This window comes from Somniosus microcephalus, chromosome 3, assembly GCF_052327205.1.
Source record: "Somniosus microcephalus isolate GS21.2 chromosome 3, FLI_Smic_1.0, whole genome shotgun sequence".
Classification (NCBI taxonomy): domain Eukaryota; kingdom Metazoa; phylum Chordata; class Chondrichthyes; order Squaliformes; family Somniosidae; genus Somniosus; species Somniosus microcephalus.
The window spans coordinates 196,595,182-196,622,169 of NC_140989.1; the positions used below are offsets into that span (position 1 = coordinate 196,595,182).

The following is a 26,988-nucleotide window of genomic DNA, read 5'->3' on the forward strand; positions in this document are numbered from 1 at the left end:
TGAGGAATTTCTTCACCCAGAGAGTGGTGAACCTGTGGAATTCTCTACCACAGAAGGCAGTTGAGGCCAATTCATTAAATATATTCAAGAAGGAGTTGGATATATTTCTTAAGGCTAAAGGGATCAAGGGGTATGGGGAGAAAGCAGGGACCGGGTACTGAATTTGGATGATCAGCCATGATCGCATTGAATGGCGGAGCAGGCTCGAGGGGCCGAATGGCCTACTCCTGCTCCTATCTTCTATGTTTCTATGGCATGATTTAATCTATAAATTTGGTTTGAAATGTTAATTTTGTGTTGGCTTTTATTTTTGCATCATGGCCAAGCAAACGCTGTGATGGTCGGTGACCGAGGGGAGGAAAGGTGTGGGACTGTTGGTGAATGTGGAACTGGGGTTGTGTTTACTGGTATCACAGCTGGATGAATCGGTCATGAACAGTCCGGCCAGAAAGCGGCTGTCTGGATTGCCGCCTCCTCTCCCTGCCTCCTCCAGTCTCGCCTCCTCCCCTCACAGTATGGTGACAAAGGCTGTGCCCTCATGATGGCGAGTTTGTGCAGCATGCAACAGACCACCACGAATCTTGACGGCTGCTCTGCCGAGTACTGCAGGGCTCCTCCAGAGCGGTACAGGCATTCGCTGCTCACGATGCGGTCTCTTCTACATTGGGGCGTCTAAACGCAGATTGGGTGACCGCTTTGCAGGACACCACCGTTCAGTCCGTAAGCGTGACCCTGAGCTTCCAGTTGCCTGTCACTTTAATTCTTTGCTCTACTCTCACTCTGACCTCTCCGGTCCTTGTCCTCGGCCTCTTACACTGTTCCAACGAACTCCATGTAAGCTCAAGGAACAGCACCTCATCTTTCGATTAGGCACTTTACAACCTTCTGGACTCAACATTGAGTTCAACAATTTCAGACTATAACCTCTTCCCCCAGTTTTTCAGGCGGCAGCTGTTGATGATTCTGCCACCCCCATTTGCAACATTATTTCTGCTGCCTTCCATCCTAGCACAGACTGTCCCTTTAGTTCCTTCCTCCCCTCTTTCTCCCCCTCTCTCTCTCCCCCCCCCCCCCCCCCCCTTTCCCTGCCTCTGCACCTGCTTAAAACCTGTTACATCCCTAACTTTTTCCAGTTCTGATGAAGGGTCACAGATCTGAAACGTTAACTCTGTTTCTCTCTCCACGGATGCTGCCTGGCCTGCTGAATGTTTTCTGTTGTTTCGAATCTCCTAGATCTTGACTCACAAGTTTGTAATGCTGACTCTCTTTAAGAGTTTTAATCCTGTGTGGGAGTCCAATCAATTTAATTACATTTTGTGTACTGCTTATTTATAGTACTTCCAAGCTAGATTGGGAAAAGGAACAATGCTCAAGCAGTGCACCCTGATCAGGGGCTTTTATTCAGTGTAAATTTTTGAGTGTAGGACGTTTCTCAAATCTCAAAAGACTTTTTTGTAGAACTTTCACCACTTTATATCATCCAGAGCCAGGCCATTCAGGAGAGAAGTTAGGAAACACTTCTTCACACAAGGGTGGTAGAAGTGTGGAACTCTCCACAAAAATCAGTAGATGCCAGCTCTATTCATTATTTAAAACCTGAGATCGATAGATTTTTGCTAGGCAAGGGTATTGAGGCATATGGAGCCAAGGTGGGTAAATGCAGTTAAGATACAGATCGGCCATGATCTGATTGAATGGCGGAACAGGCTCGAGGGACTGAATGATCTCCTGTTCCTATGTAAGTATTGTGCTGCATTTTTATGGCTACTGCCATGTTTAACGGCATCTTTGTGAAAACCACCCTGGAATGCACAGGGTTTCCTGTGTCGTTCCAGGCATTGCTGGTGACTTAAATGAGGCCATTTTCAGGAGACTGTGTAGCACAAATAATGTTTTTCCCTTGTGTCTGCTACAGAATGCCTATAGCCAGTAGGTCATACTGTGTACTTAATCAGGCAGTGACGCCTTTTTACATAAAATTTACATTTTTGCCCCTTATTCTAAAGATCCCAAGGCCCGGGAAATCCTGCCGGCCAGGTTTAAACCAGGAAGACAGGTTAAATATGAGGCATGCGGCCTCATAATAAAATGTCCACCCCCTGTCCTGGGAGTGGGTTGGTTGCTTGCCAAATCCATGAGTATTATGCTAGAATCTACTTGGAATGCAGTGCCCTGCTGGAGAATATCTTAGACGGTCCTCAGTGCTCCTGGACCCCAAAATATGGTATGTAGCTTATCTGATTTAAACTTGTATTTGATGTAATGCTCCATCAGATTGAAACTTGGACATGGCAGTATCTTATAGGGGAATAGATTAATCTCTACACATGAAAGCAGAATTGGGTGAGTATAATGTGCAGTTCGTGACATAGCTCATTCTTTCAGCCTCCACGGCCAAAGCAGTAGTCTGCCGTCCAAATGTGGGAACCGCCCTGAGTCACTGTTCTTTGTCTGAAATTATTTTGTGTTTCATTTATCTCATGTTGAAACTTTATCCAACACCACACACTATATCCAGCTTCCTTCGAAAGGAAGTTTCATTTTATTGATTTGAAGAGCCTTTGTGCTCTCTGCAGATGTTTGATTTGTTAACAAAAATGTACGTGAGTCCATCACTAAAAAGTGTTCAGTGATGTGGTAAATGTGCTAAACCATGTTATTCCTGAGCTGGTCAAGAACCACTAGGGGGAGGAGAAGGATAAGGGGTAAGCCATTTAGGACAGAAATGAGGAGGAATTTCTTCACCCAGAGAGTGGTGAACCTGTGGAATTCTCTACCAGAGAAGGCAGTAGAGGCCAATTCATTAAATATATTCAAGAAGGAGTTGGATATATTTCTCAAGGCTAAAGGGATCAAGTGGTATGGGGAGAAGGCAGGGACCGGGTACTGAGTTTGGATGATCAGCCATGATCGCATTGAATGGCGGAGCAGGCTCGAGGAGCCGAATGGCCTACTCCTGCTCCTATCTTCTATGTTTCTATGAGATGCTCATTGTTCACGTGAAGACTTCATGAGCTAGTATGTAAAAGGTTTCTCTTGACACTTGTCTCTATAAAGCAGCTACATGGAGTAATTTGCATACATCTACACAACATTTGTGATTTTGCAATTTCGGCATTGTGATGCTCCAAGCTCGCTTTGGTATTAAAACCGATCACCAATTACACTACTTGGTATGCTTCATTTTATGGGGAAGAATGTTAATTTAGCATTCTTGGATAAGTCATTCCTCTTTTTTAAATGCAGTTCAACCGTTACATGCTAAGGTCCTTCCTTACCTGCCCCTCATTTCTCTTACTCAATCCAACTTGGAACTTCTGATTTTTGTTTGTTTATTAAATCCGTGATTCGCCAATTTAGTCTCTGTTCTGGCCATCTTTCAAATGTACGGAGTTGTTCTTCCAAAGCTATATACACAGTGGGATTGGGAAGAAGCATATGACTTCTGTTTGGCATCATGATTATTTTTTTCTCCTGTCTATTTGCTTCCATTCCCTCTCCTGAAGATGTTGACTCCTTGCTGGGGCATTTCCATAATAAGGGTTACCCTGTGCTAGCGTGGCCAATATCCCATTATTCACGGGCATCCCTTGATGGTGAGTGTCAGCAGGTTATCAAATAACCACACTCAGACTGTTGCAGGTATATGGTTTTTCTTGATTGGAAGTTGAGCTTCATTTAAGGAACAAGGAAGACTGTATCTAAGGGTGTGTCACTCGAACGTGATTTTATCAAGTAAATTTATTAAGTCTTCTCCTTTTCTAGGATCCCTCATTTGGTGTGGCAGAATATATTGCACCTGATGAAACAAGGTGCCTTTTGTCTTTTTTAATGTCCTCTTCACATGAAATTACTGCTTACTAATTTGTCTACTTAAAATTAGATACGGATGAAATGTGTCCTTGTGTGTTATAGGACATCAGAGGCAACTGAGTACATGACAAAGTACTCTGAGCTTGAGGGGGGGAGAGAGGAAGAAACAAGTATGAACTGCAGTGAGCTGTTCAGGAATGCTTCAGTAATTTCTATTCTCTTCCTGTCCTCTTGAATATGACAACTCTGCTTTTTTTATAAACCTCTGCTTTCTTCTTTTAAAGCCTACTCGAAGTATGAGAGTACTATGTCAGGTATGGGACTCCTACCCTCGTATCACTTCTAATCCTTCTGCTTCCTCATCAATAAAACAGTTGTATCATTGCATGTAATTCTGGAGTGGTTTTGGGGACCCAACTTATTTAAAAAAAAAATATGTTAAGCTATTTGCTGTTTTTTTTTAATCTACTAATTTACTGACTTTTTTTTATTTTCAACAACAACACAGTGCATTTATATAGCACCTTTAACGTAGCAAAACGTCCCAAGGAGCTTAAACAGTGTTAACAATAAAAACATTTTTCACACCAAGTCACAGAAGGAGATATCGGGACAGAAGACAAAAAGTTTGTTTAAGGAGCATCTTAAAGGAGGAGAGGCAAAGCAGAGATGCGAACAGGTTTAGGGAGGGAATTCCAAAGCTTAGGGCCAATGCAACTGAAAGCACGGCGGCCAATGGCGGAGTGGCGCATGAGGCCAGAATTGGAGGAGCGCAGAGATCGCAAAGGCTTATCGGGCTGGAGGAGGTTAGAGGTACGGAAGCGGCTAGGCCATGGAGGGATTTTAAAATTGAGGTGTTGTCAGACTGGGAGCCAGCGTAGGTTAGCAAGCACAGGGGCAATGGGTGAATGAGATTTGGTGCGAGTTAAGATATGGGCAGCAGAGTTTTGGATGAGCACAAGTTTATGTAGGGTGGGAGGTTGGCCAGGAGAGCATTGGAATAGTTGAGTCTCGAGGTAACAAAGGCATGGTTTCAGCAGCAGATAAGCTGAGGCAGAAGTGGAGCTGGGCGATGTTAGGGAGGTGAAAGTAGGCAGCTTGGTGATGGAGCCGATATGTGGTCGTAGCTCATCTCTGGGTCAAACACAGCACCAAGATTACGAATGGTCTGGCTCGGCTCCAGACAGTTGCCAGGGAGCCGGATGGAAACTGGTCAGGGAACGGAGTTTGTGGTGGAGACAAAAGACAATGGCTTCAGCCTTCCCAATATTTAGTTGGAGGAAATTTCTGCTCATCCAGAACTGGATGTCTGACGAGGTGTGTGACAAATCAGGGACAGTGGAAGGGTCAAGAGAGGTGATGGTGAGATGGAGCTGAGTGTCGTCAGTGTACATGTGGAACCTGATGTGCTTTTGGATGATGTTGGTGAGGGGCAGCATGTAGATGAGAAATGGAAGGCAGCTAAGGATAGATCCTTGGGAGATTGCAGAGTAACGATGCGGGAGTGGGCAGAGAAGCCATTGCCGGTGATTCTCTGCCTACGATTAGATAGATAAGAATGGAACCAGGTGAGTGCAGTCCCACCCAGCTGGACGACAGTGAAGTGACTTTGGAGGATGATGGAGTGGTCAACCGTGTGAAAGGCTGCAGACAAGTCAGAGTGAGGGATAGTTTACCACAGTCACAAAGAATGTCATTTGTGACTTTGATCAGGGTCGTTTCAGTACTGTGGCAGGGGAGGAAACTTGATTGGATGGATTCAAACATAGAACGATAGGCACAGATTTGGGAGGCTGAAGTGGTGAATTTAATGGAACTATTTTCCTCAGTTACTATTGATTTTGCATGTAAAACCAGCTTGCTTGGGAAAACCACCAGCATGATTGCTATTTCAGGCCAGGCATGTTGCGGTTCTTGACTTCAGATGTTATTTTTAAAGTGAATGGCCCCGGAATTTGCGATCCATGATGAGGCGAACTGGCAGCGTTTGCTGAAATTTTGCCTATGAAACTGACCGCAACTTCAAGATTTAGCGCATGTGCAGCCTAATGCAGAAATCCTGAAGTTGCGGTCAGTCATTCATTGCTCCTCCACCCCCCCCCCCCCCCCCCCCACAGACACAGACAGACACAGACACACGTGTAATCTGTCAAATTATGGAAACTGCCAAAAACTTCAGCTCTTCTGCGGTAATTAAGCTGTTAAATACTCCATTAAAAATGAGACCCTTTTGGGTTAAGTGTAACTGGTTTTAACCAGCGTAGTGACTGTTAAACAAAGATTATCGCCCTAAAAAACTAATTTTAATTTTGTGAAGTGCCAAATTTATCAATTTTAACTCAATTAAAAATTTTTAAGAAACTTTAAAAGAAAATTAACTTTTTTTGTAATAGTTTGTTCATCTTTATTTCAGGTTTGTCTTTTCCCCATGTGAGATGCCCCAATCTTTGTTTTGTTCTCTATCATTTTTAAAAAGTTAGAATAAAAGGAGCTTATTCACTTCCTGGTTTGCTGTCTGAGAGAATTCTGCGTTTTGATTGGCTGCTTAAACAGCTTGTTGACATCACAGTAGCTCTTCCCCATTAACTTGGTTTCAATTACATGTTGGAAAACCTGAAATTCTCGCTACAGAGATCACAAAATCTTTGTGCAAAACTTACTTCGGGGCCAGTGACGAACGCCTTTGCTTCGCTGCTGACCGCAAATTCCGGGCCATTAAGTTATTCGCTTGAGTCTGGGTTATTAAAGATGACAGTGGAAAGTAAAATACATGCCCAGTGAGATTATTATTATTTTTCTTCTGCTGTTCCAAAAAAGCATGGTCTTCATTTGAAAGTTTTGAACTGAAGGCTGGACTTCAGAAACTCTCAAGTGTGTGCCAAAATTCGGACAAGTTCACATTTCTACCAGCATCTCTGATTACTTTGAGCTAATACCGTTGATATAGCACCATTTCAAGAATGTGTTATGTTATGTTATTGTAAATGTCTATCTTTCCTGTGTTTAAGAAAATTCACACACATTTTATATGGTTTCAGAAACTATATCATCCTTGTGGAAAGCTTCACATCTTTTATTTATGTCTCTTGATTGGAATACCTATGTAGTTCATAAATGCATATACTTAGCCATTTTTAAGGTTTGAGAAGCATTGTTCGTTATCCATGCGTTACACACTTGTGAGGATTCTGGTACTATATTACCAGCTTTGTTTTTTGCATTATCATATTGTGCTAACACTTTTTTTTCCTTCATCAAAAAAGTGCAAAATATAATGGAATCTCACTATAACAAACTAATCCCATATACAGTAAACGGTTTTGGAACTAATCTATGATCTTCACTATAATTAATTCAGCCCTTGAGAATTAGTTTCATTTGCACAAGGGTTATGATACCGTCCAGGATGCTGCAGCACTTGAAGCTCCTGACCCCTACAGAAAGTTGCTGAGACTACAGCTGTATAGTTTTTAATTGGCTTAAAGGCCAACCATATTCACTATAGCCTGAATTCTTGAGAAACAATAAAATTGTTCATCTGAATGAGTGTTTGCCTACGGGAACATAATTTGTTTTACAGAGCTTGTTATAATGAGGTCTCGTTGTATGGACTGTTCATGGGCAATGCTAGAGCTGTGTAGTACCTTTTTTATTTCCAAGGTTAGCGTAATTATTTGGTTGTGAAGGTTCAAAGTGGTGACTCATGTTAATAGTTCACTAACTTATGATTTCTGAGTGGTTCTGCATTAGTAACCTTCTAAGAAATCCTGCTGGCTTGTCTGGGCGAAAGAATCAAGAGCATTTCTCTTCCTGATCTCCTGCCCCACTACCCCAGCAACTGAAGACTGATAAAGACTTTGCCAATTCTAAATATTGGGCATCACTATAGCTCCTTGATTATCATGCTGGAAGAGCAGAAGTCACTACTTTCTCCAGCAAATTGACATAGCAAATTAAGTTTCCAGATTGTCAAGCGTTTCTTAGCTTTAATGAGTTAAATGGATTTAAATATACATTTGCCAATTACATTTTATTTTAGAGGGGGAAATCACTCTTCCTGTTTTAAACAGCAAGCTATTGATCCACCAGTTTGCTTATGCTATGTCTGTATGGTCAGCTTGTTTGCAAATAGATTGCTGAAGGTAATGCTTCATTATTTTTGCCCATTAGGAGACCTACATCGAGATTCAAACGGAACACTTGCCCCAGTTGTTGCTGCGGATGGTATCTGGTCTGACGAGCCACCTGCAGGCTTTATGCCTGTCCGAGCTCACTGACTGCTTAAAGCTGTGCTCGAAGATACTTAGTAAAGTGCAGCCGCCCTTGCTGTCACCTGGGGTAGAGTGTAGGCTGCATTTTCCAGGACATGCCAGCTTTGTCCAACAGAAAGAGGAGAAAAAGGTACACTTTTCTGTTTTGTGGTTTGACGCAATTTTGATGAAGTGTTGCTTTGAATGTATTGTTGGGGACTTGACCCTTTTTTTTTCATTTTATGAACAATTGTCCAAAAAGAACACCCTCATAACAGGCATAACATGGCAAGATACTGAATTAAGAGCAGAGTTGGACTATAGGAGCAAAGGGCATGCCTGAGGGGTCAGTCACGCTGCTAACATAAAAAAGGCTACAAATGATAGTTAGAGAGTTCCTAGATGGTCCAACTAACTATATGGAACTTTTTATACTTATCCTGAATTTTCTTGCCAATTTTCAGTGGCTCAGAGCAGGAACCCTGTTTGATTTCCCTTCTCCCAGCAACCCAGTGGCAGTGGTGCTGAGGGCAGCATCCCTCCTGCTCTCCTGGTTGAGAATTGGCTAAGGGAGTAAAGAGCAGACATTGAACTTGGGAACTTTTCCTCTGGTTGGGATGGCTCAGCAACTCCCTGGATAAACCTGCTGGGCTATCGAGAGAGCAAGAAATCTTTCTGTGGTTTTTCTCTGTGTGCTTTATTAAAGGGCAAGGTGAGTCTGGAAGGAGCTTCTATTTTTGCTACAAATACTTCCCATTTTATCGAAAGAGATCATCTGTTTGCCAGAATTTGTTCATGGGTAGCATCCGAGAATGTCACGGGAAACATTGTATGGTGTGGGGGGGGGGGTGACGGGCAGAAAGAGGGGAAATGGGATGTGTGACTTTGGAATAGCCTGGCGCAGAAAGCCAACCTGCAGATCGGTCCAAAGGCTAACCAGTGTGGATGCTGCTATCTGAAATAGAAACAGACAGCGCTGGAAATACTCAGCAGGTCAGGCAGCATCTGTGTCAGACAGGTCCAACTTTGTAGTCTCTGCTGTTTTCTGCTCTAAGATGCTCTGATCGGTGATGATAGGAGAGTGGCTCCGATTGCCACGTGGGCAGTAATATTGATGGTTTTACAAAACCAAGAAAGAAAGTTCTGGTGAATTTAATTACCTCTGTGAAAGGGAGCACTTCAAACAAGAATGCCTCCTTGTCCCTTTTTTAATATTTTGTTTCTGATGCATAATTATTGCAATGAAGATCCAGCAACAAAAAATATTAGTTTCAACTGACGCATCTCGCCCATCAATCTATAACCTTGTTTGTGTGGCTGCAGCATCTTCTAATGATTCTGTGCCCTAGAAGTGGGGCTTTCAGAATGTTAAATTTTTCACCGCACTATTTGAATATTTTGGGTTTTTCTAAGAATTTTCATTCAATCAATTTCTTTTGATCAGGTTTCATCAGCCAACCTTGGGGCTTGTGGTGATGTGTTTGAAGATGCTGAAAATCCTCCGAGCAGTCAGTCATCTGAAAGTGGTTTTACTGAGTTCGTGCAGTATCAGGCAGACAAAACTGAAGACATTGACAAAGTGCTGGGTGAGGGCCAGAATTCAGGGTCGGTGCCACAGGGCAGCACTTCTTCAGAAACTGAAACTGCTTCCACTGTTGGCTCTGAAGATACCGTGGTCCCATCATCAACACCACATGAGGCTAAAGTGGCTGTGCCTGTGGGGACTTCTACTCAAAAGACAACAATGCAGTACTGCTTAGAGTACTTTGAGCAGTTTTTGACCCAGCTCATTACTCTTTATATTATTCCCAGTGAAGTCATTTGCCAGGCGTTTACAACAGCATTCCGTATGGATCTGTGCCGAGACAGCGGCCAGACTGATCACCGTGACCTTGCTGGTAAAGACGATGCAGCATTTCAAGCACCAAAGCATCAGCAGGGTTCCAAAGGGTATCATCACGCGTTCACTGCTGCATGCCAGCTTTTCTTTGAGTGTTCCAGCTTTCCTGTTTACATTGCAGAAGGAAATCTAGCATCTCCACCTCATATCAGTAAATCAGAAACTGGTAAGTTTTCATGCAGCTCTAATGTGCAGGGTGCGAAAATGCATTTATGCTACTTATAATACAGGCTCCACGAACCACTTATAGTGGGCGTGTTCGCATGACTGTGATCTACCCACTATATGGCTGCTATAACGTTGCAGCGCTGATGCTGTAAATGTTCCTTCTGTGTAGTGACCTTTTACCCAGTTGTTTCCAGCTCCACTCTGACCTGCACCATTAAACTGCAGTTAGTGCTTATTAGAGTGTAACCCCACACCATTTACAGGGGATTAGAGGGTTTAAGTACACAAAACATAATTGAACATTAATACAAAAGCAAAACACTGCGGATGCTGGAACTCTGAAATAAAAACAGAAAATGCTGGAAATACGCAGCAGGTCAGGTAGCATCTGTGGAGAGAGAAACAGTTAACATTTCAGGTTGATGACCCTTCATCAGATCTGGAAAAAGTTAGAGATGTAACAGATTTTAAGCAAGTGCAGGGGCAGAGAAAGGGGGGAGGGGAGGAAAGAAGAAAAGGGAAGGTCTGTGATAGGATGGAAGGCAGGAGAGATTAAATGACAAAAGGGACGAATGGTGCAAGGCAAAAGGAGATGGTAATGGGACAGGTTAAGAAACAAAAGATGATTCTGCCATTCTAGACTCATCAACAGCTGCCATGTGGAAAAAATAGGGGCAGAGGTTATGGTCTGAATTTGTTGAACTCAATGTTGAGCCCAGAAGGCTGTAAAGTGCCTAATCGAATGATGAGGTGCTGTTCCTCGAGCTTACGTTGAACTTCGTTGGAACAGTGAGAGAGGTCGGAGTGGAGCAGAGAATTAAAGTGACAGGCGACTGGAAGCTCGGGGTCACCCTTACGGACTGAACGGAGGTGTTCCACAAAGTGGTCACCCAATCTGCGTTTGGTCTCCCCAATGTAGAGGAGACTGTATCATGAGCAACCAATACAGTATACTAAATTGCAAGAAATACAAGTAAATCGCTGTTTCACCTGGAAGGAGTGTTTGGGGCCCTGGACAGTAGGAAGGGAGGAGGTAAAAGGGCAGCTGTTGCATCTCCTGCGCTTGCACAGGACGATGCCGTGGGAAGGGAAGGGGTGTTGGGGGTGGTAAAGGAGTGGACCAGGGCGTCGCGGAGGGAACGGTCCCTTTGGAATGCTGGAAATGGAGGGGAGGTGAAGATGTTTTTGGTGGTAGGATCACGCTGGAGGTGGTGGAAATGGTGGAGGATGATCCGTTGAATGTGGAGGCTGGTGTGGTGAATGGCGAGGCCAAGGGGAACCCTATCGTGGTTCTGGGAAGTATAGGTGGTTTTTACACTCCTTTAACCCAGATCCTTTAACCCAGATCCTGCCGCTGGTCGCCAGGAGATGTAAACTGTTTTTGATCCTAGCCCAATTGCTAGACGGACGGTTTGAATCGCCCCCGCCTTGCGAAAGTTCGATACCCGAGAATTATTATTCAGAGTGTAAATGAAATAAGTCACTGACAGGAATGCTTCGGTGAAAAATCAAACTTGTATTTATTTGGTCTAACATACACTGGCTAAAACATGCACTACTAAACAAAATCACTGTCCCTGTGGAGAATAAAATCCAGATTACAATCAACATACATCAGTACAAAACTGGGGCCTATAACAAGCAGTAATTCCCTTTAAAAACAGCTATGGTGGACTATAATTCCAACCCTATCAACGAATTACCCAGTCGCATAAACCCCTTTTCGCTTGGCTGAACCAAACGAAGCTCCCACCCTCGGAATAGCCCAAAAACTTCACTTCTGAGTAACCTTAAGCCCCCTACACCTCACCCAGTTTGCCTGGAATATCTGGTTACCGGCTTGGCTCACTCGAGACTGTGCTTACCCCGGTTTCGATCACTCTGCTCGTCAGCTTCTCTGGTACTTGTCTTGTTGGAGCAGGAACGGGAGAGAGAGCGCGCAAGAGAGGTGGAAAAAGAGTCTTGTCTTTATAGGGGTCTGCCTGCCCCTATCTTTTCCCGCCAATCTTCTTAAAATCCTTTTGTGTTTCTGAGCACTCCGGTGCTTAATCTGTGATGAGTCATCCTCAGACCCATGCGTATTGGATTTGTGTTGGGAAAACTGGCTTCCTTCTGGCTGGGTGAGGCGAGTGGGTTCATTGTTCTGCTTCTCCTCTGAGATGGAGGTGAGAAGTGTTTTTGCATATTAGAATGGTTTTTCTAATCAAGTTCAATGGCCCACTTCCTTTTTCCAGGACTGTCGGGCGAACCCAATACATACTGGATGATGGATAGTTCTTTTGTCACAGCCAACTGCCATGCGTTCTCTGGAGTTTTAACAAACCAGTCTTTCACGTATCTGCACAGGGCGATCCCATAACGGAAATACCCTCAGAAAAATCCCATAAAGTCCACAAAAAAATATTCTTGACTGAATCCATTCTTCAGAGACTTTGCAATCTCTTCAGAAGGGGTCATGTCAACCACGGTAGAGGGGAATCCTCAGTTGAGGAAAAAAGAAGACATATATCGGAAGCACTAGTATGGAAGGTGGCATCGTCAGAGCAGATGCGCCGGAGATGGAGAGACTGGGAGAATGGAATAGAGTCCTTCGAGGAAGCGATTTATTCCGTGCACCTTAATGAGGTGCAAACTAGTGAGTAAGCACAGCTGTTTCTACCTGAAATAAATGGGAGCAGTTAAGACGTTCTAGCCAGCAATTTTGAAATTGACCTTAACGCAAATAGTTAATGGTTAGCGATTTCGACCAATTTCTAAGTGACTGTCCGTTTTAAATATGGTGGTTTTAAGTGGTGGGGACCAACGTTCCCACTAAGCTGCGCAGCTGCCTGGAGGAAGGTCCCATGCAGACCATTCACTGGCTTTTCAATGCCAAATTTTGAATGGGCCGCGCAGCCACTTAAAGGGACCCCACACCCAAATAAAATAGGGGGAGCATTGGTGGGGACTACTATACAAAACAGGACCATTCTGCATTTCAGTGTCTTGTGTTGCTCATTCAGCTGGTGTAAGTGGAAGAGTTGGGTTGCTAACATTTGAGTTATTTTATGGCTGAGCTTTGATTTGTTTTACTGAAGGACAATTCCAGTTCTCCAAAAAGACACAAGGTTTATAACACCAGATAGATTAAAACAATTGAACATCTAACCAAGTGGGCTTTAATCTAATTGATTTTCTTAGCGAACCGTTGTGGTTTAAAAAAAATAGAACTTTTCTGCTGCTTGTCATAATTTTGCCTATTGAGACTATTAACCGATAGTAGATTGTGCGATTTTCTGTTTATCTGGTTAACCTGCTTATAACACATTAACGACTTCCTTAAAATAGTGCTGCTGGGAATTTTACACAAGTGCATCAACCAGGGTGCTAACCATGGTGTGGAACAGAATTTCAACCTGCATGCATATTAAAATCCATTACATTTGTTAGGAAGATAGTTACATTTTTGATTATATTAACGGATTAAAAGTGCCCATGTGCCTATCCTATTTGTGGATTTAATGTCTTTTTTTGCTATTTTTCTCTTCTCATATCTTACCTGAAGTCACTGACTATCGTAAAACTGCTCAGTCACAGTGCCCTGCAGCCAATATGGTATTGAAAAGAGATCAAAGTGACTCGGGCATCAAGGGCTTCACTAATGCACAGGAACTGCAAACACTGGCCTTAACGTAGCTATTAAAAGACTCTGATGTAGACACACTAACTCTGTTAAAGGTCTAAGCCCCAACCAGCATATCCTGATCAAGTGACAACAGTTGCGAAGCATCTGTCTTTGGTTAACAAATACTCCTGCCAATGTAGTTTCCATAACTCCGGGGGAAAGGTGTGCTGCTTCCACCAATTGGAAGGATGGAAACTACCAATATCTTTAACACCTGGCAGGGTTTGTAGCCATTGACCAGCTATTGCCTCCCCCATCTATTCCAATGCCAAAGGGACCATGGCCATTAATGCTGGCCCATTTATACTGAATGAATCAGCCAAAAAAAGTAGGATTGATCCTGTGTCCAAAAGGAGATCTCAAACGTGGTAGGAGATGCTGTGAATTTTTAGGAAACAGGATGCGGATAAGCCTTTACCCCCCTTTCACACACCGGGTCCCATACCCCTGTCTGCAGTGTGCTGACCAGGTGGAAGTTAGATCTATGTTTAGGACTGTGGATGGTTTTGTGTAGACATCCTGCTCCCTTGACCCTATTCCTACAAAGCTGCGAACCACCCAACTTCCCTTCTTAGCTCCCATGCTAACTGACGCTGTAAATGGTTCCCTCTCCTTAAGCACTATGTCGCCAACCCTTTCAAAACAGCTTTCATCACCGTGTCCTCAAATCCACAATCAACCCCTCTGTTCTCACTAATGCCCCATTTCCAAATTTTCTTTCCTCTCCAGTGGCCTTGAACATGTTACCTCCAAGTTCCGTGCCTGTCTCTGCAGCTCCCTGCTTGAACTGCTCTGATCAGTTTTCGCACCTTCCCACAGCACTGAAACAGCCTTAACCAAATTCAGGAACCACTTTGTGTGATTGTGACGTGGTGCATTATTCATCCAAGTCATAACCTCTCTACAGCCTTATGCATAGTCAACACACATCATCCTCCTCCAGTCCTCTCTGACAGCCTTGTCAGACTGCCCATGTTTAGTTCCACTCTTAACTATTAACTTAACTTTGGCAATGGCTTCTCTTCTAACCCCAGCATTGTCCCCTCCGGAATCTGCCAAAGGTCCATTCTTGTCCCCCCCCTCCTCCTCCTCCTCCTCCTCCTTCAGATCATCCACAGATGGCGTCTGCTTCCACATGTATGCTAGTTGCACCCAGCTCTATTCTCTACCACATCTGTTGTCCCCTCTGCCTCCGCTGTTGAACTGCTGGCTCAACATCAAGTCTTGAATAAGTGGTCATTTCCTGCAGCTAAATATTGGGAAGACCAAAGCCATCATCATGGTCCATGGCCCAAACTCCATATCATTACCACCAACTCTGTCCTTCTCCCTTGCCACTGCCTTCGGCTGAACCAGACTGTTCACAATCTCCGCATCCTATTTGATCCGAGCTGAGCTTCCAACCTAAAATCCTATTCATTGCAAAGACTTACTTCCACCTCCATAACATGAGCTAGATCTTCTGCCTGTTTGTAGTTGATGGGTGGGAAGCCTAGCCCAGTATATTTAGCTAATTCTGGGGAACTATTACCTCAAAGGAGGGTGGTGGATGTTGCAAACCTGAATTGGATAAATGAAACTGTTATAACACTGAGCTTTAACTGTCTTCTTTAGAGGCTCCATCTTGCCCTCTCAAGTGGACGTAAAAGATTCCATGGCACTATTTCATAGAGGAGCTGGGGAGTTATCCCCGGTGTCCTGGCTAATATTTATCCCTCAATCAACATAACAAAAACAGACTGTGTGGTCATTATCGCATTGCTGTTTGTGGGAGCTTGCTTTGCTCAAAATGGCTGCTGCGTTTCCCACATTACAACAGTGACTACACTTCAAAAGTACTTAATTGGCTGAAAAGCGCTTTGGGACGTCCCAAGGTGGTGAAAGTCGCTATAGAAATGCAAGTCTTTCTTTAAATAATTAGGCTAATTTGCTGTTTAAAAAGTTGGTGGTGACTCTAAGAAGGTGGTTCTTGCAGATGTTATGAATGTAAGTAGTCACGTTTTATCTTGCCACATGAGTGCATTGTGGTTGGTAATTTGGAATCAATTTAAAAGATATAACTCCAAGTAGGAAGTTTTTTGTGATTTGGGAATCGAGAACATCGGGCCATAATCTTAAGATGGCGAGGCCATTCAGGAGCGAAATCAGGAAGCATTTTCACACAAAAAATAGTAGAAATCTGGAGCACTCTTCCCCAAAAGGCTTGGACAATTGGAGCTTGCAAGACTGATCTATTTTTGTTAGGTAAGGGCATCAAGGGGTGTGGAACTAAGCTGGTGGGTCAATGAGGTTGTGGTGCAGGTCAGCCATGATCTCATTGAATGTGGAGCAGGCTCAAGGGGCTGAATGGCCTCCTCATGTTCTAAATGTTCCTATGCTGATTTTTGCAAGAATAGCCCAGTTTGTGTAAATAACATATTCTTTATCCCAATGTACACCATTTCTCCAGAGGGTATAGGTTCCTGCTATTATCTCGCAATTGTAGGTGTGCAACAATTTCAGATCATAACCTCGGCCCTTATTACTTTTTTACTTATAATTTTTTCCACCCCTTTGTTTTGGGTCCTCCTTTCTCCCCCCGCCCCCTTTCCTTTTGTTTCTCTCTCTCACCTGGCAGCTGTCTCTTGCCTGCCAGTACACTTCACACCTAATCTCAGCTGCCTTTTGTCTCCACGGGCCTATTACCATCTCGTCTGGCTTCGAATACCTTTTATTGTCTCTTTTGTTCGATCGCAGCCTTGCCTTCGATCTATTTCCTTTTCTTTCCAGTTTTGAAGAAGGGTTTCGACCCGAAACGTCAACTCAAATTTCTCTCCATGGATGTTGCCTGACCTGCTGAGTTTTTCCAGCATTTTCTGTTGTTATTTCGGATTTCCAGCATCGGCAGTATTTTGCTATCGTTTATTCCTCCGAGTGTTTCCTGTTTTTTTACATGTTGATGTGCTGCCGATTCAATAGTCTTTTGCAGTGTTAGTTTGCAGTCTCTAGACTGTTCATCTAAATTTCTGTTGGTAAGCTTGAAGTCTTACTTTTGATTTCTTTAGATTGTGAACAGGTAAAGCCACCACTCTGGCTCCAGACCCTCATGGCTGCCTGCTGTTTTGCCAGTGATTTCAGCATTCAGAGTGTCGCCATTTCACTGGTGCTCGACTTAGTTGGTCTAACTCAGTCGGTTGCTGCTGTTAGAGAAAACCTGAACAGCTTAGAGCCAGTGCAGCCGAGGAGTCCAAGCCAGGGAACAGTGGCTGTGGTCATCATGCCACCACTTACACAAGGAAATCTCAAGTATATGGCTCAAAAGACTGACTTTTTCAAGGTGAGTACATTTTTGAAGACTTCAGCTTTGAAAGGGTAAAGACTTTCTTGTTTCTCTGCAGCTATATATTCCTCTGCTATACAGAGGACAAGATTTCATTGTTTTATGTTAAACATTATATGCTGATGAGCATTCTTGTACATAAAACTTAGAAACATAGAAACATAGAAGATAGGAGCAGGAGTAGGCCATTCGGCCCTTCGAGCCTGCTCCGCCATTCAATGAGATCATGGCTGATCATCCAAATTCAGTACCCTGTCCCTGCCTTCTCCCCATATCCCTTGATCCCTTTAGCCTTAAGAAATATATCCAACTCTTTCTTGAATATACTTACTGAACTGGCCTCCACCGCCCTCTGTGGCAGAGAATTCCACAGGTTCACCACTCTGGGTGAAGAAATTCCTCCTCATTTCAGTCCTAAATGGCTTACCCCTTATCCTTAGACTATGACCCCTGGTTCTGGACTCCCCGGCCATCAGAAACATCCTTCCTGCATCTAGTCTGTCCAGGCCTGACAGAATTTTATAGGTTTCGATGAGATCCCCTCTCAATCTTCTAAACTCCAGCGAGTACAAGCTCAATCGACACAATCTCTCCTCATACGTCATTCCTGCCATCCCAGGTATCAGCCTGGTGAATCTTCGCTGCACTCCTTCCATGGCAAGCACGTCCTTCCTCAGGTAAGGCGACCAAAACTGCACACAATACTCAAGGTGTGGTCTCACCAAGGCCCTGTACAACTACAGCAAGACATCCTTGTTCTTGTACTCGAACACTCTTGCTACTAAGGCCAACATACCATTTGCCTTCTTAACCGCCTGCTGCACCTGCATGCTTACCTTCAGCGACTGGTGTACAAGAACACCCAGGTCTCTTTGCACTTCCCCTTCTCCCAATCTATTACCATTCAAATAATCTGCCTTCCTGTTTTTGCCACCAAAGTGGATAACCTCACATTTATCCACATTATAGTGCATTTGCCATGTTTCTGCCCGATCACCCAACCTGTCCAAATCGTACTGGAGTTTCACAACATCCTCCTCACAGCATACCCTCCCACCCAGCTTTGTGTCGTCTGCAAATTTGGAGATATTACATCCAATTCCCTCGTCCAGATCATTAATATATATTGTGAACAGCTGGGGTCCTAGGACCGATCCTTGTGGTACCCCACTAGCCACTGCCTGCCACTTGGAAAACGACCCGTTTATTCCAACTCTTTGCTTTCTGTCCGCCAGCCAGTTCTCTATCCAAGTCAATACCTTGCCCCCAATCCCATGTGCCTTAATTTTGCACGCTAATCTCTTATGCGGGACCTTATGGTGTTCGTCGACAATTCGGTTGCTCGGATGTTTTGATTTGCAGAATTTTATAACTTTGCAGGCAGACATGTGAATACAAAACATGCCTCCTTAAATGTCAAAGTAGAGTATTTTCCAACACAATAGAGATTTTTTGTTGAAAGTAACTGCATCCCCTCTTTCCCACACTCCTAAGTGACTATTTTTAAAATTAAAAAGGTACATCATTTTATTATACCCTGTCTTATACAAAATGCTGAGCTTTTTCTTAGGACTTTGTACAATAATGTTTAATTATTCACTACTGTTGTAACATACTCTGCATACTTAGATAAAATTTCTTCAATTTATACTCCAGGAAGACCAGCTGCCACTTTTTCCTAATTCAAAAACCTGCTGCTTTATTCTATTTCAATAAGCAATTTGTGAGCTTGCCTTGGTAATCGATAAACACTTTGTACCCATAGTGTTGGGAAGTTGCTGGTCTTGCATGCCATCTCTTTCTGGTTGTGAGCAACGAGAGATAAAACACACAAACCCAGGCAGTCAAACCAAGCTTTTTGAAACCGAATGCTGCGAGGTAGTCATACACCAAAGGTCTGGAGTGCAGAGGAGAATAGTTGGCAATTGTCACATACGCTGACCCAGTGATGTGGGAGGCATGGCATGTTCTTTATTTTGTATTCTGCAAAGATAAGTTGTACTGGTGAATTAAAGGAGTCCGATCATAACTGCTAATTTTGTATGTTCACCTTAACATGAAATAAAGCAGCTTGATAATTCGTAGCGTAGCTCGCCTCATCTCAAGTATTTGCTTGGTTTGCTTTCGGAGAGATTGAAGAAGCATTTTTGTGAAAGACATGAATATCCAGTCTAAATCACAAGGGAATGCTATTGTTGCCTTCCTGGGTGTTGCAATTGTATAAGGAGAAGTAGGGCAGTGTGAATCAGCTCCCATAAGTTAAGACGCTCAGATGGCTTACGGGTGCGACTGAGAACATTGGACCCAATAAGGCATCTATGGCAGACCTGAATTTTTGTGAGATTGAAGAAATTAATTAGAATAGGGATGTATTAACATAAATGGCTATTGATGCTGAATTAATCACCAAATTCAGCCGGGAATTGGATATGCAATAACGATGCAGGGAAAATGCAAGGAAATTGGATGAAAGTAATCAGCTCTAGTGGGGGCAGGACTAGCAACGATATGATGGGATGAATGGTCTCGTCTTCTCCTGAGTGTTCTAAAAGTACAATCCTACAGTGGAAAAGCTCATTTGAGTTGAAAAATAATGTACTGTACCACCTGTGTTTGGGATTTGAACATCAAGTCTAAAGAGTATCATTGTATATCATTAACAATTAACACATAACTATTGCTTTTGTTTCCATTTCCTATTAAAGCAAGTGTCAGTGACACTGTGGGACCAGCTGGGGGATAAAACCCCACAATATTATCAGAGAAGTGTGGAACTGTTTTATCAGCTGCATAATCTTGTTCCATCTTCCAGCATCTGCGAAGATGTCATTAGTCAGCATCTACTGCACAAAGACAAGGTATGTGGATATTCTAAAAGATTTGAGCACTCTTACTGTTGTCAGACATGTCTGAAATAATTATGTGGCCATTGCTACGGTACTGAGATCACCGCTGCAGAATTTGCTCTCCTTGATAAATCCATAGCCAGGATGACATGGTGGCCTAGAAATTGAAGTAGGCATTGGGCTGTTTGCATATGCAAATAAGGGGCCTAACACCTGTTTGAGGGCCTGCTCGAACATTGGTTTGCCCTGAGGCAGCTGACTGCACAAGCTCTACACAACAGCTACAACAAAGAGGGTACCTGAACGTGGAGCTGGGAGGAGCAATTTCTAGGCCTGCATCTTGATTATTAGATACATATTTTAAATTCGTCCTTATTACAGTAAAAGTTGCATATTGCAAGATGGATCGTCAGGATGACTGCTTCTGGAGGTTTGTCCTTTCCCAATTAAACAAGAGTCATAGGTTAATAAGTGAAAAATGAGTTTTGCTTCAAGTAGAAAATTGTGAAATCTCAAGTGATGCTAGAGATTGGAAGATGTTCTGTCTCTTCATTCCTTTATATAGGCACACAGTGGTAGACTTCCAGCAATAGCAGTTGGTACTATGTTGACACCTTAAAAAGGAGCAGGACAAATATCTGGACAAAATCAGATTGGGGATTATAAGAAGTATGAATACAGATGAACAGTAGGAAATGGTTCCTTTCCATTGTGGAAAGAGCAGGGGAATTATTCACGGAGTCCTGGCCAATATTTATCCCTCAACCAACACCTAAAAACAGATTATCTGGTCTTATTACATTGCTGTTTGTGGGAGCTTGCTGTGTCAAAATTGGCTGCCACATTTCCTACATTCCAGGAGTGAGTACACTTCAAAAGTACTTCATTGGCTGTGAAGTGTTTTGGGATGGCTTCTGACCGTGGAAGGCGCTGGATAAATAAATGCAAGTCGTTTTTTTTCTCTTCTAGTTGGATCCATGACTGTCATCTGTGGAAAGCAACCAAATGTTAAATTGGCGTTGATGAGCTTTTGCTCAGTTACTTTTGGTGGCCAAAAACTTCCTAAAAGTTTTGCTGTGGCTTTAGGAGATGAAATAAATTGAGTGGAGTCTCATGATGGTGAAAACTGTATATGCTCTATTGCAAAAGCAAAATACTGTGGATGCTGGAAATCTGAAATTAAAGCAAAGAACTGGAAATACACAGGCCAAGCAGCATCTGTTGAGAGAGAAACAGAGTTAACATTCCCTCTGTCTCTCTCTCTACCGATGCTGTCTGACCTGCTGAGTATTTCCAGCATTTTCTGTTTTTATTACAGTACATGCTCCGTCCAATTTGAGTAGATTGGATAGGCCCAAGCTGCTTTCTCTTTTCCCATAAGTGTGTTCTTATAACACAAACAATGAGTTAGGAGTTATCCCATCAATTTGAAGTGATTGAATTACAGTGATGACTGTCTCAACTGGAATGTTTTCTCAATAATCCAAGTGCAAGAAACCTGAGTGCAGTGAACCAAACTAGTCCCATGCGCAAAAAAATCTGTCCTCTGCCTAGACGGCACTGATTGCATTGTAGCTTCATATGCTGAATATTCACTTATTAGCCACCATCCTTCATAGCGGTCTTTTTCTTTCCCCTTCTCTCCTCACGAACCGTATCCATCACAACACCTAGAATAGCCTAGTAGTCTGAGGCAGCTTTTGAGAAATGCTGCAAGGTGTCAAATTATGTGTGACTATGCTTCTCTGAAACGCTTTGGGACATTTTTCTACATTAACGGTGCTACATAAATCAGTGGCATTGCGATGTGCCAAAAACAAGGTTTGCCCCTTGATATAAATCCGCAAGGATAAAGTGGTTTATGATTTTTTTTTACCACTTGTGACTCTGATGATTGAGCAATTGCTTATTATGTGGGTGGATTTTGTCTGTAGTATAAAATTGCCAGCACTATAGCCTGTCATATTTTCCACAGTAAGTATTTTAATGTGATAAACTCTTATTGTAGGGATACAGTAGTCCTATGCCTTCTTAGCAAATATGTACTCCCAGAACCCATCATCTAGAACTCTGCTAGAGTACTGCGTGCAGTTCTGGTCACCATATTGCAGGAAAGATGTGATTGCACTAGAGGATACAGAGGAGATTTACAAGGATGTTGACGGGAGTAGAGAATCTTAGCTATGAGGAAAGATTGTTTTCTTTGGAACAGAGGAGGCTGAGGGGAGACCTTATTGAGGTGTATAAAATTATGAGGGGCATAGATAAAGTGGATAGAAAGGACCTATTTCCCTTAGCGGAGGGGTCAAAAACCAGGGGGCACAGATTTAAAGTAATTGGGGGAAGATTTAGAGGGGATTTGAGGGGAAATTTCTTCACCCAGAGGGTTGCGGGGGTCTGGAACTCACTGCCTGAAAGGGTGGTAGAGGCAGAAACCCTAACCACATTTAAAAAGTACTTGGATGTGCCCTTGGTCTGTAGCCCTGCAAGTTACAGCATCCCAAGAGCTGGGAAGTGGGACTCGGCTGGATAGCTCTTTGTTGGCCGGTGTGGACACGATGGGCCGAAATGGCCTCCTTCCGTGCTATAACTTTCTATGATCTGTACATTCTCCTGTTAGGGCTCCTCTTAGCACGGCACAAATAGATGACATTTATTAAACGTCCCTGGTTTTCCCCCCCCCCCCCCCCCCCCCAACCAAAGAGTGAAGCTGTATTTTACAGTGATGGTTAGTTTGTTGTAATTGGAGACTTTGGGAATTTTCAGTGGTCCTATTGACCATTCCTTCTCCCACTCTGAACTCTGCTGGGTGTAGCTGGCTTCAGATTCTGATAGCAAGGATACATTTTCTCCTACAATTTCTCAGCTTAACTGACGAGTGTTCTTCCCTGGGCTGGAACAAGTAAAAATACAACCAGAACTAAACATTTGGATTGAAATTTCGCTTATCTTTTATTGTAGAAAATACGTATGGAAGCTCATGTAAAATTTTCAGTACTTTGGCACATTACTCGGGACCTCCTTATCAACAAGTCTTCCTCCTTTAATCGCACTTTTGACAGGTTGGTGAATTTAAAAGCTACATATTACTGGGCTGTAATGGCATTTTTAAACATAGTTTTTTCAACTCCAGGATGAATGATATAGGCTGTACAGTTATGTGTATATTCTGAAGTTTGCTTGGTTACGATTGAGGAACAGGGAGAGACTTGGCAGAGCCTTCCCTCAGGAAATTTAATAAGTTGGGTAGAGTCACTGATGGGATGAATTCTACCAGATCTCTGAAATGAATAAGCTTGATGATCTAAATGGCCTTTTCTCATTCCACACTTTGTTCTTAGTAGAATTCAGAATAGTAGAGGTTTGTGGCCTGTAATTTAAGGGCAGGTGTGCTGCTGTTTGTTTATATTGAGGCTTGTACAAAACTAAATATGTTGCATCATCTTATTGTTGCTGAATTGTTGATGCCCTCAGACAGATTATAATTAGCAGTTCCTCCAACTAATGTTGCCATTAGATTCCTCCTTGTATTCCTTTTTTCTTCGCCATCCTTTTTCCCCACTCCTGAAAACAATCTTAAACATCTTTCCGTTTTTGGCTTTAATATACACTCTACAGGAATTTGCATCAAATGTTCCCTGTGAAATTACTTGGACCAAAACCAGCTGTGACTGTTTTTGTTTATAAGCAATCCTTGACTGGAATATTGGCATTACATTGTTAAGCTCCACTTCAGCATTAAAAGTCTGTCAGCAGAGAAAAAATAGCTTTGCCAGATCCAGTAGAGATGGGTGCAATACTCTGCTAATAGCTTCGTGGATAAAAGCAACATCCACTGATGCTGAACATAGAGATCAGGAAGATCCCAGCTTCAATTCCCCTTCTGTGCTGAGTTAGCTGTTCATAGCTGCGACTGTGCTGGGGCAGTACAACTGGACTTTGTGTCCCTGGAGGGAAGGGCGAAAAAGCGAGACGAGGTCCCCTCTTGATCGATGTCCAGTACCTCTGCTGTATCAACATAATTGGATGCTGAGTGAACACAGGATCAGACTCTGCAGAGGTGACTCCCATGCTCACATAGCCTATCAGCATTCACTGTCTGTTCTCACACATCACGAATGGGCACTTGGGCATGGTGTTGGAGAGTGGTGAGTACTGTACACCAGTGCCATGGGGGGGGGGGGGGGGGGGGTTGGGCACGGAGAAAATAAAATAAATGAGCACCACCAATAAGTAAGGTGTTTTTCTCTCAAACAGTACATAAGAACATAAGAATTAGGAGCAGGAATAAGCCACTTGGCTCCTCGAGCCTGCTCCGCCATTCAATAAGATCATGGCTGATTTTGGGCTCAAAGCCACTTCCCCGCCCATTTCCCATAACCCTTCACTCCCTTATCTTGTAAAAATCTGTCTATCTCCACCTTAAATGTATTTAATGACCCAGCCTCCATGGCTCTCTGGGGCAGAGAATTCCACAGATTTACAACCCTCTGAGAGAAGAAATTCCTCCTCATCTCAGTTCTAAAAGGGCAACCCTTTATTCTGAAACTGTGCCCCCGCGTTCTAGATTTCCCCACGAGGGGAAACATCCTCTCCATCTATCTTGTCGAGCCCCTTCAGCATCTTATGTTTCAATAAGATCACCTCATTCTTCTAAATTGCAATGAGTATAGGCTCAACCTTTCTTCATAAGTCAACCCCCTCATCTCCAGAATCAACCATGTGAATCGTCTCTGAACTGCCTCCAATGCAAGTATATCCTTCCTTAAATAAGGAGACCAAAAGTGTGGTCTCACCAATACCCTGTACAGTTGTAGCGAGGCTGAGATCTATGTGGATAACACGTTTAACGAGATGGTCACACCGCAGGTGAAGAGTGCGCAGGCAGAAAGGGAATGGGTGACTGCCAAACAGAGTAAAAGAACTAGGAAGGTAGTGTAGGAGCCTCCTGGGTCCATCTCCCTCCAACAGATTTTCCGTTTTGGATACTGCTGGGGGAAATGGTTTCTCAGGGAAATGCAGCACGAGCCAAGTCCGTGGCACTACGAGAGGCTCAGCTGCACAGAAAGGGAGAAAAAAAAGAGTGGAAGAGCAATAGTGATAGGGGATTCTATCGTAAGGGGACCAGATAGATGTTTCTGTGGCCGCAGATGTGACTCCAGGATGGTATGTTGCCTCCCTGGTGCCAGGGTCAAGGATGTCACTGAGCGGCTGCAGGACATTCTGAAGGGGGAGGGTGAACAGCCAGAAGTCATGGTCCATATCGGTACCAACGATAGGTAGAAAGAGGAACGAGGTCCTGCAAGCAGAATATAGGGAGCTAGGAAATAAATTAAAAAGCAGGACCTAATCTCAGGATTACTCCCAGTGCCATGTGCTAGCGAGAGCAGAAATAGGAGAATAGACCAGATGAATGCGTGGCTGGAGAGATGGTGTAGGAGGGAGGGATTTAAATTCCTGAGGCATTCGGACCGATTCTAGGGAAGGTGGGACCTGTACAAGCTGGACGGATTACACCTCGGCAGAACCGGGACCAATATCCTCGCAGGGCGGTTTGCTAGTGCTGTTGGGAAGGATTTAAACTAGTTTGTCAGGGGGCTGGGAACCTAAGTGTGTGCCCAGAACAGAGAGAAACAAAGCTGGAAGTGCAAGTTAGAAAAGTAGTCAGCAAAACTAGTAGGAGGCAGAAACAAAGGCCAACAGTAAAGTGGGTCAAAGTGCAGAAAAATATTAAATGGGCAAAGTTGAAGGCACTTTATCGAAATTCACATAGCATTCGCAACAAGGTAAATGAATTAATGGCACAAATAGAAGTAAATGGGTATGATGTAATTGCCATTACAGAGACATGGTTGCAGGGTAACTGAAATAAAGAATAGATTTGCCTTTCTAATCTAGGTTTTTTAACTTAAAAATCCGGTAGCACATCTTCAGCACCCAGTCCCAACTAAAGGCTGGAAAGAACTGAATTTAAGATGGCCACCACAAATCACATGACATCAACTACCAATGAGATTACAGCATATATCCCAAGGCAGGAAACAAACAACCAATCACAATACTTCTTACTAAACATAAAGAATAATCACCACAGTAACCAAAGCTGGGAACTGAATGTTCCAGGGTACTCAACATTTAGGAAGGACAGACAAAAAGGAAAAGGAGGTGGCGTAACTCTGTTAATAAGGGATGAGATCGGTATGGTGGAGATAAAAGATCTTGGCTCGGCAGATCGTGATGTAGAACTGGAATCGGTTTGGGTGGAGCTAAGAAACAGCAAAGGGCGGAAAACATTGGTGGGAGTTGTGTATAGGCCACCAAACAGTAGTGGTAATGTAGGGCACAGTATCAATCAAGAAATTAGAAGTGCATGTAACAAGGGCAATACGGTAATCATGGTGGACTTTAAGCTACATATTGACTGGGCAAATCAAATTACCACGAATGGTGTGGAGGACGAATTCTTGGAATGCATGTGAGATGCTTTCCTGGATCAGTATGTGGAGGAACCAACCAGGGAATAGGCTATTCTGGATCTGGTACTGTGTAATGAGAAAGGGCTAATCAATAATCTTGTGGTAAAGGGGCCTTTAGGGAGAAGTGACCATAACATGATTGAATTTTACATTAAGTTTGAGAGTGATGTAGTCCAGTCTGAAACTAAGGTCTTCAATCTAAACAGAGGAACCTACAAGGGTATAAGGGACAAGTTGGCCATGGTAGATTGGGAGACTACACTAAAAGGTATGCAGGTGGATTTAAAAATAATGCATAATTTGCAACAAACATATTCCTCTCTGGCATAGAAACCCAAAAGGAAAAGTGATCCAACCATGGTTACCAAGAAATTTAAGCTAGTATTAAGTCAAAGGAGGAAGCTTATAAAGTTGCCAGAAAAAGCGGTCAGCCTGAGGATTGGGATCTTTTTAGAAATCAGCAAAGGGAGACCAAGAAATTGATAAAGAAAGGGAAAATGGAGTATGAGCGCAAACTAACGAAAAATATAAAAACGGATTGCAAACACTTCT

General features: G+C 43.3%; 1 protein-coding gene across 11 annotated transcripts in view; it reads left to right on the plus strand.

Moving 5' to 3' along the window:
• dop1a (DOP1 leucine zipper like protein A) overlaps positions 1 to 26,988 on the plus strand; it is a 254,369-nt gene that overhangs the window by 118,874 nt on the left and 108,507 nt on the right. For 9 of the 11 annotated variants that reach the window (XM_085982096.1, XM_085982093.1, XM_085982095.1 and 6 more), the window contains 6 exons: positions 4,098 to 4,127; positions 7,984 to 8,214; positions 9,508 to 10,129; positions 16,840 to 17,111; positions 19,820 to 19,972; positions 22,922 to 23,022. In XM_085982096.1, the coding sequence (XP_085838222.1) occupies positions 4,098 to 4,127; positions 7,984 to 8,214; positions 9,508 to 10,129; positions 16,840 to 17,111; positions 19,820 to 19,972; positions 22,922 to 23,022 (1,409 nt within the window). Of the gene's footprint in view, positions 1 to 1,122; positions 3,813 to 3,915; positions 3,984 to 4,097; positions 4,128 to 7,983; positions 8,215 to 9,507; positions 10,130 to 16,839; positions 17,112 to 19,819; positions 19,973 to 22,921; positions 23,023 to 26,988 lie in introns of those variants that run through there. The other 2 variants (XM_085982097.1, XM_085982090.1) reach the window with 2 other exon arrangements.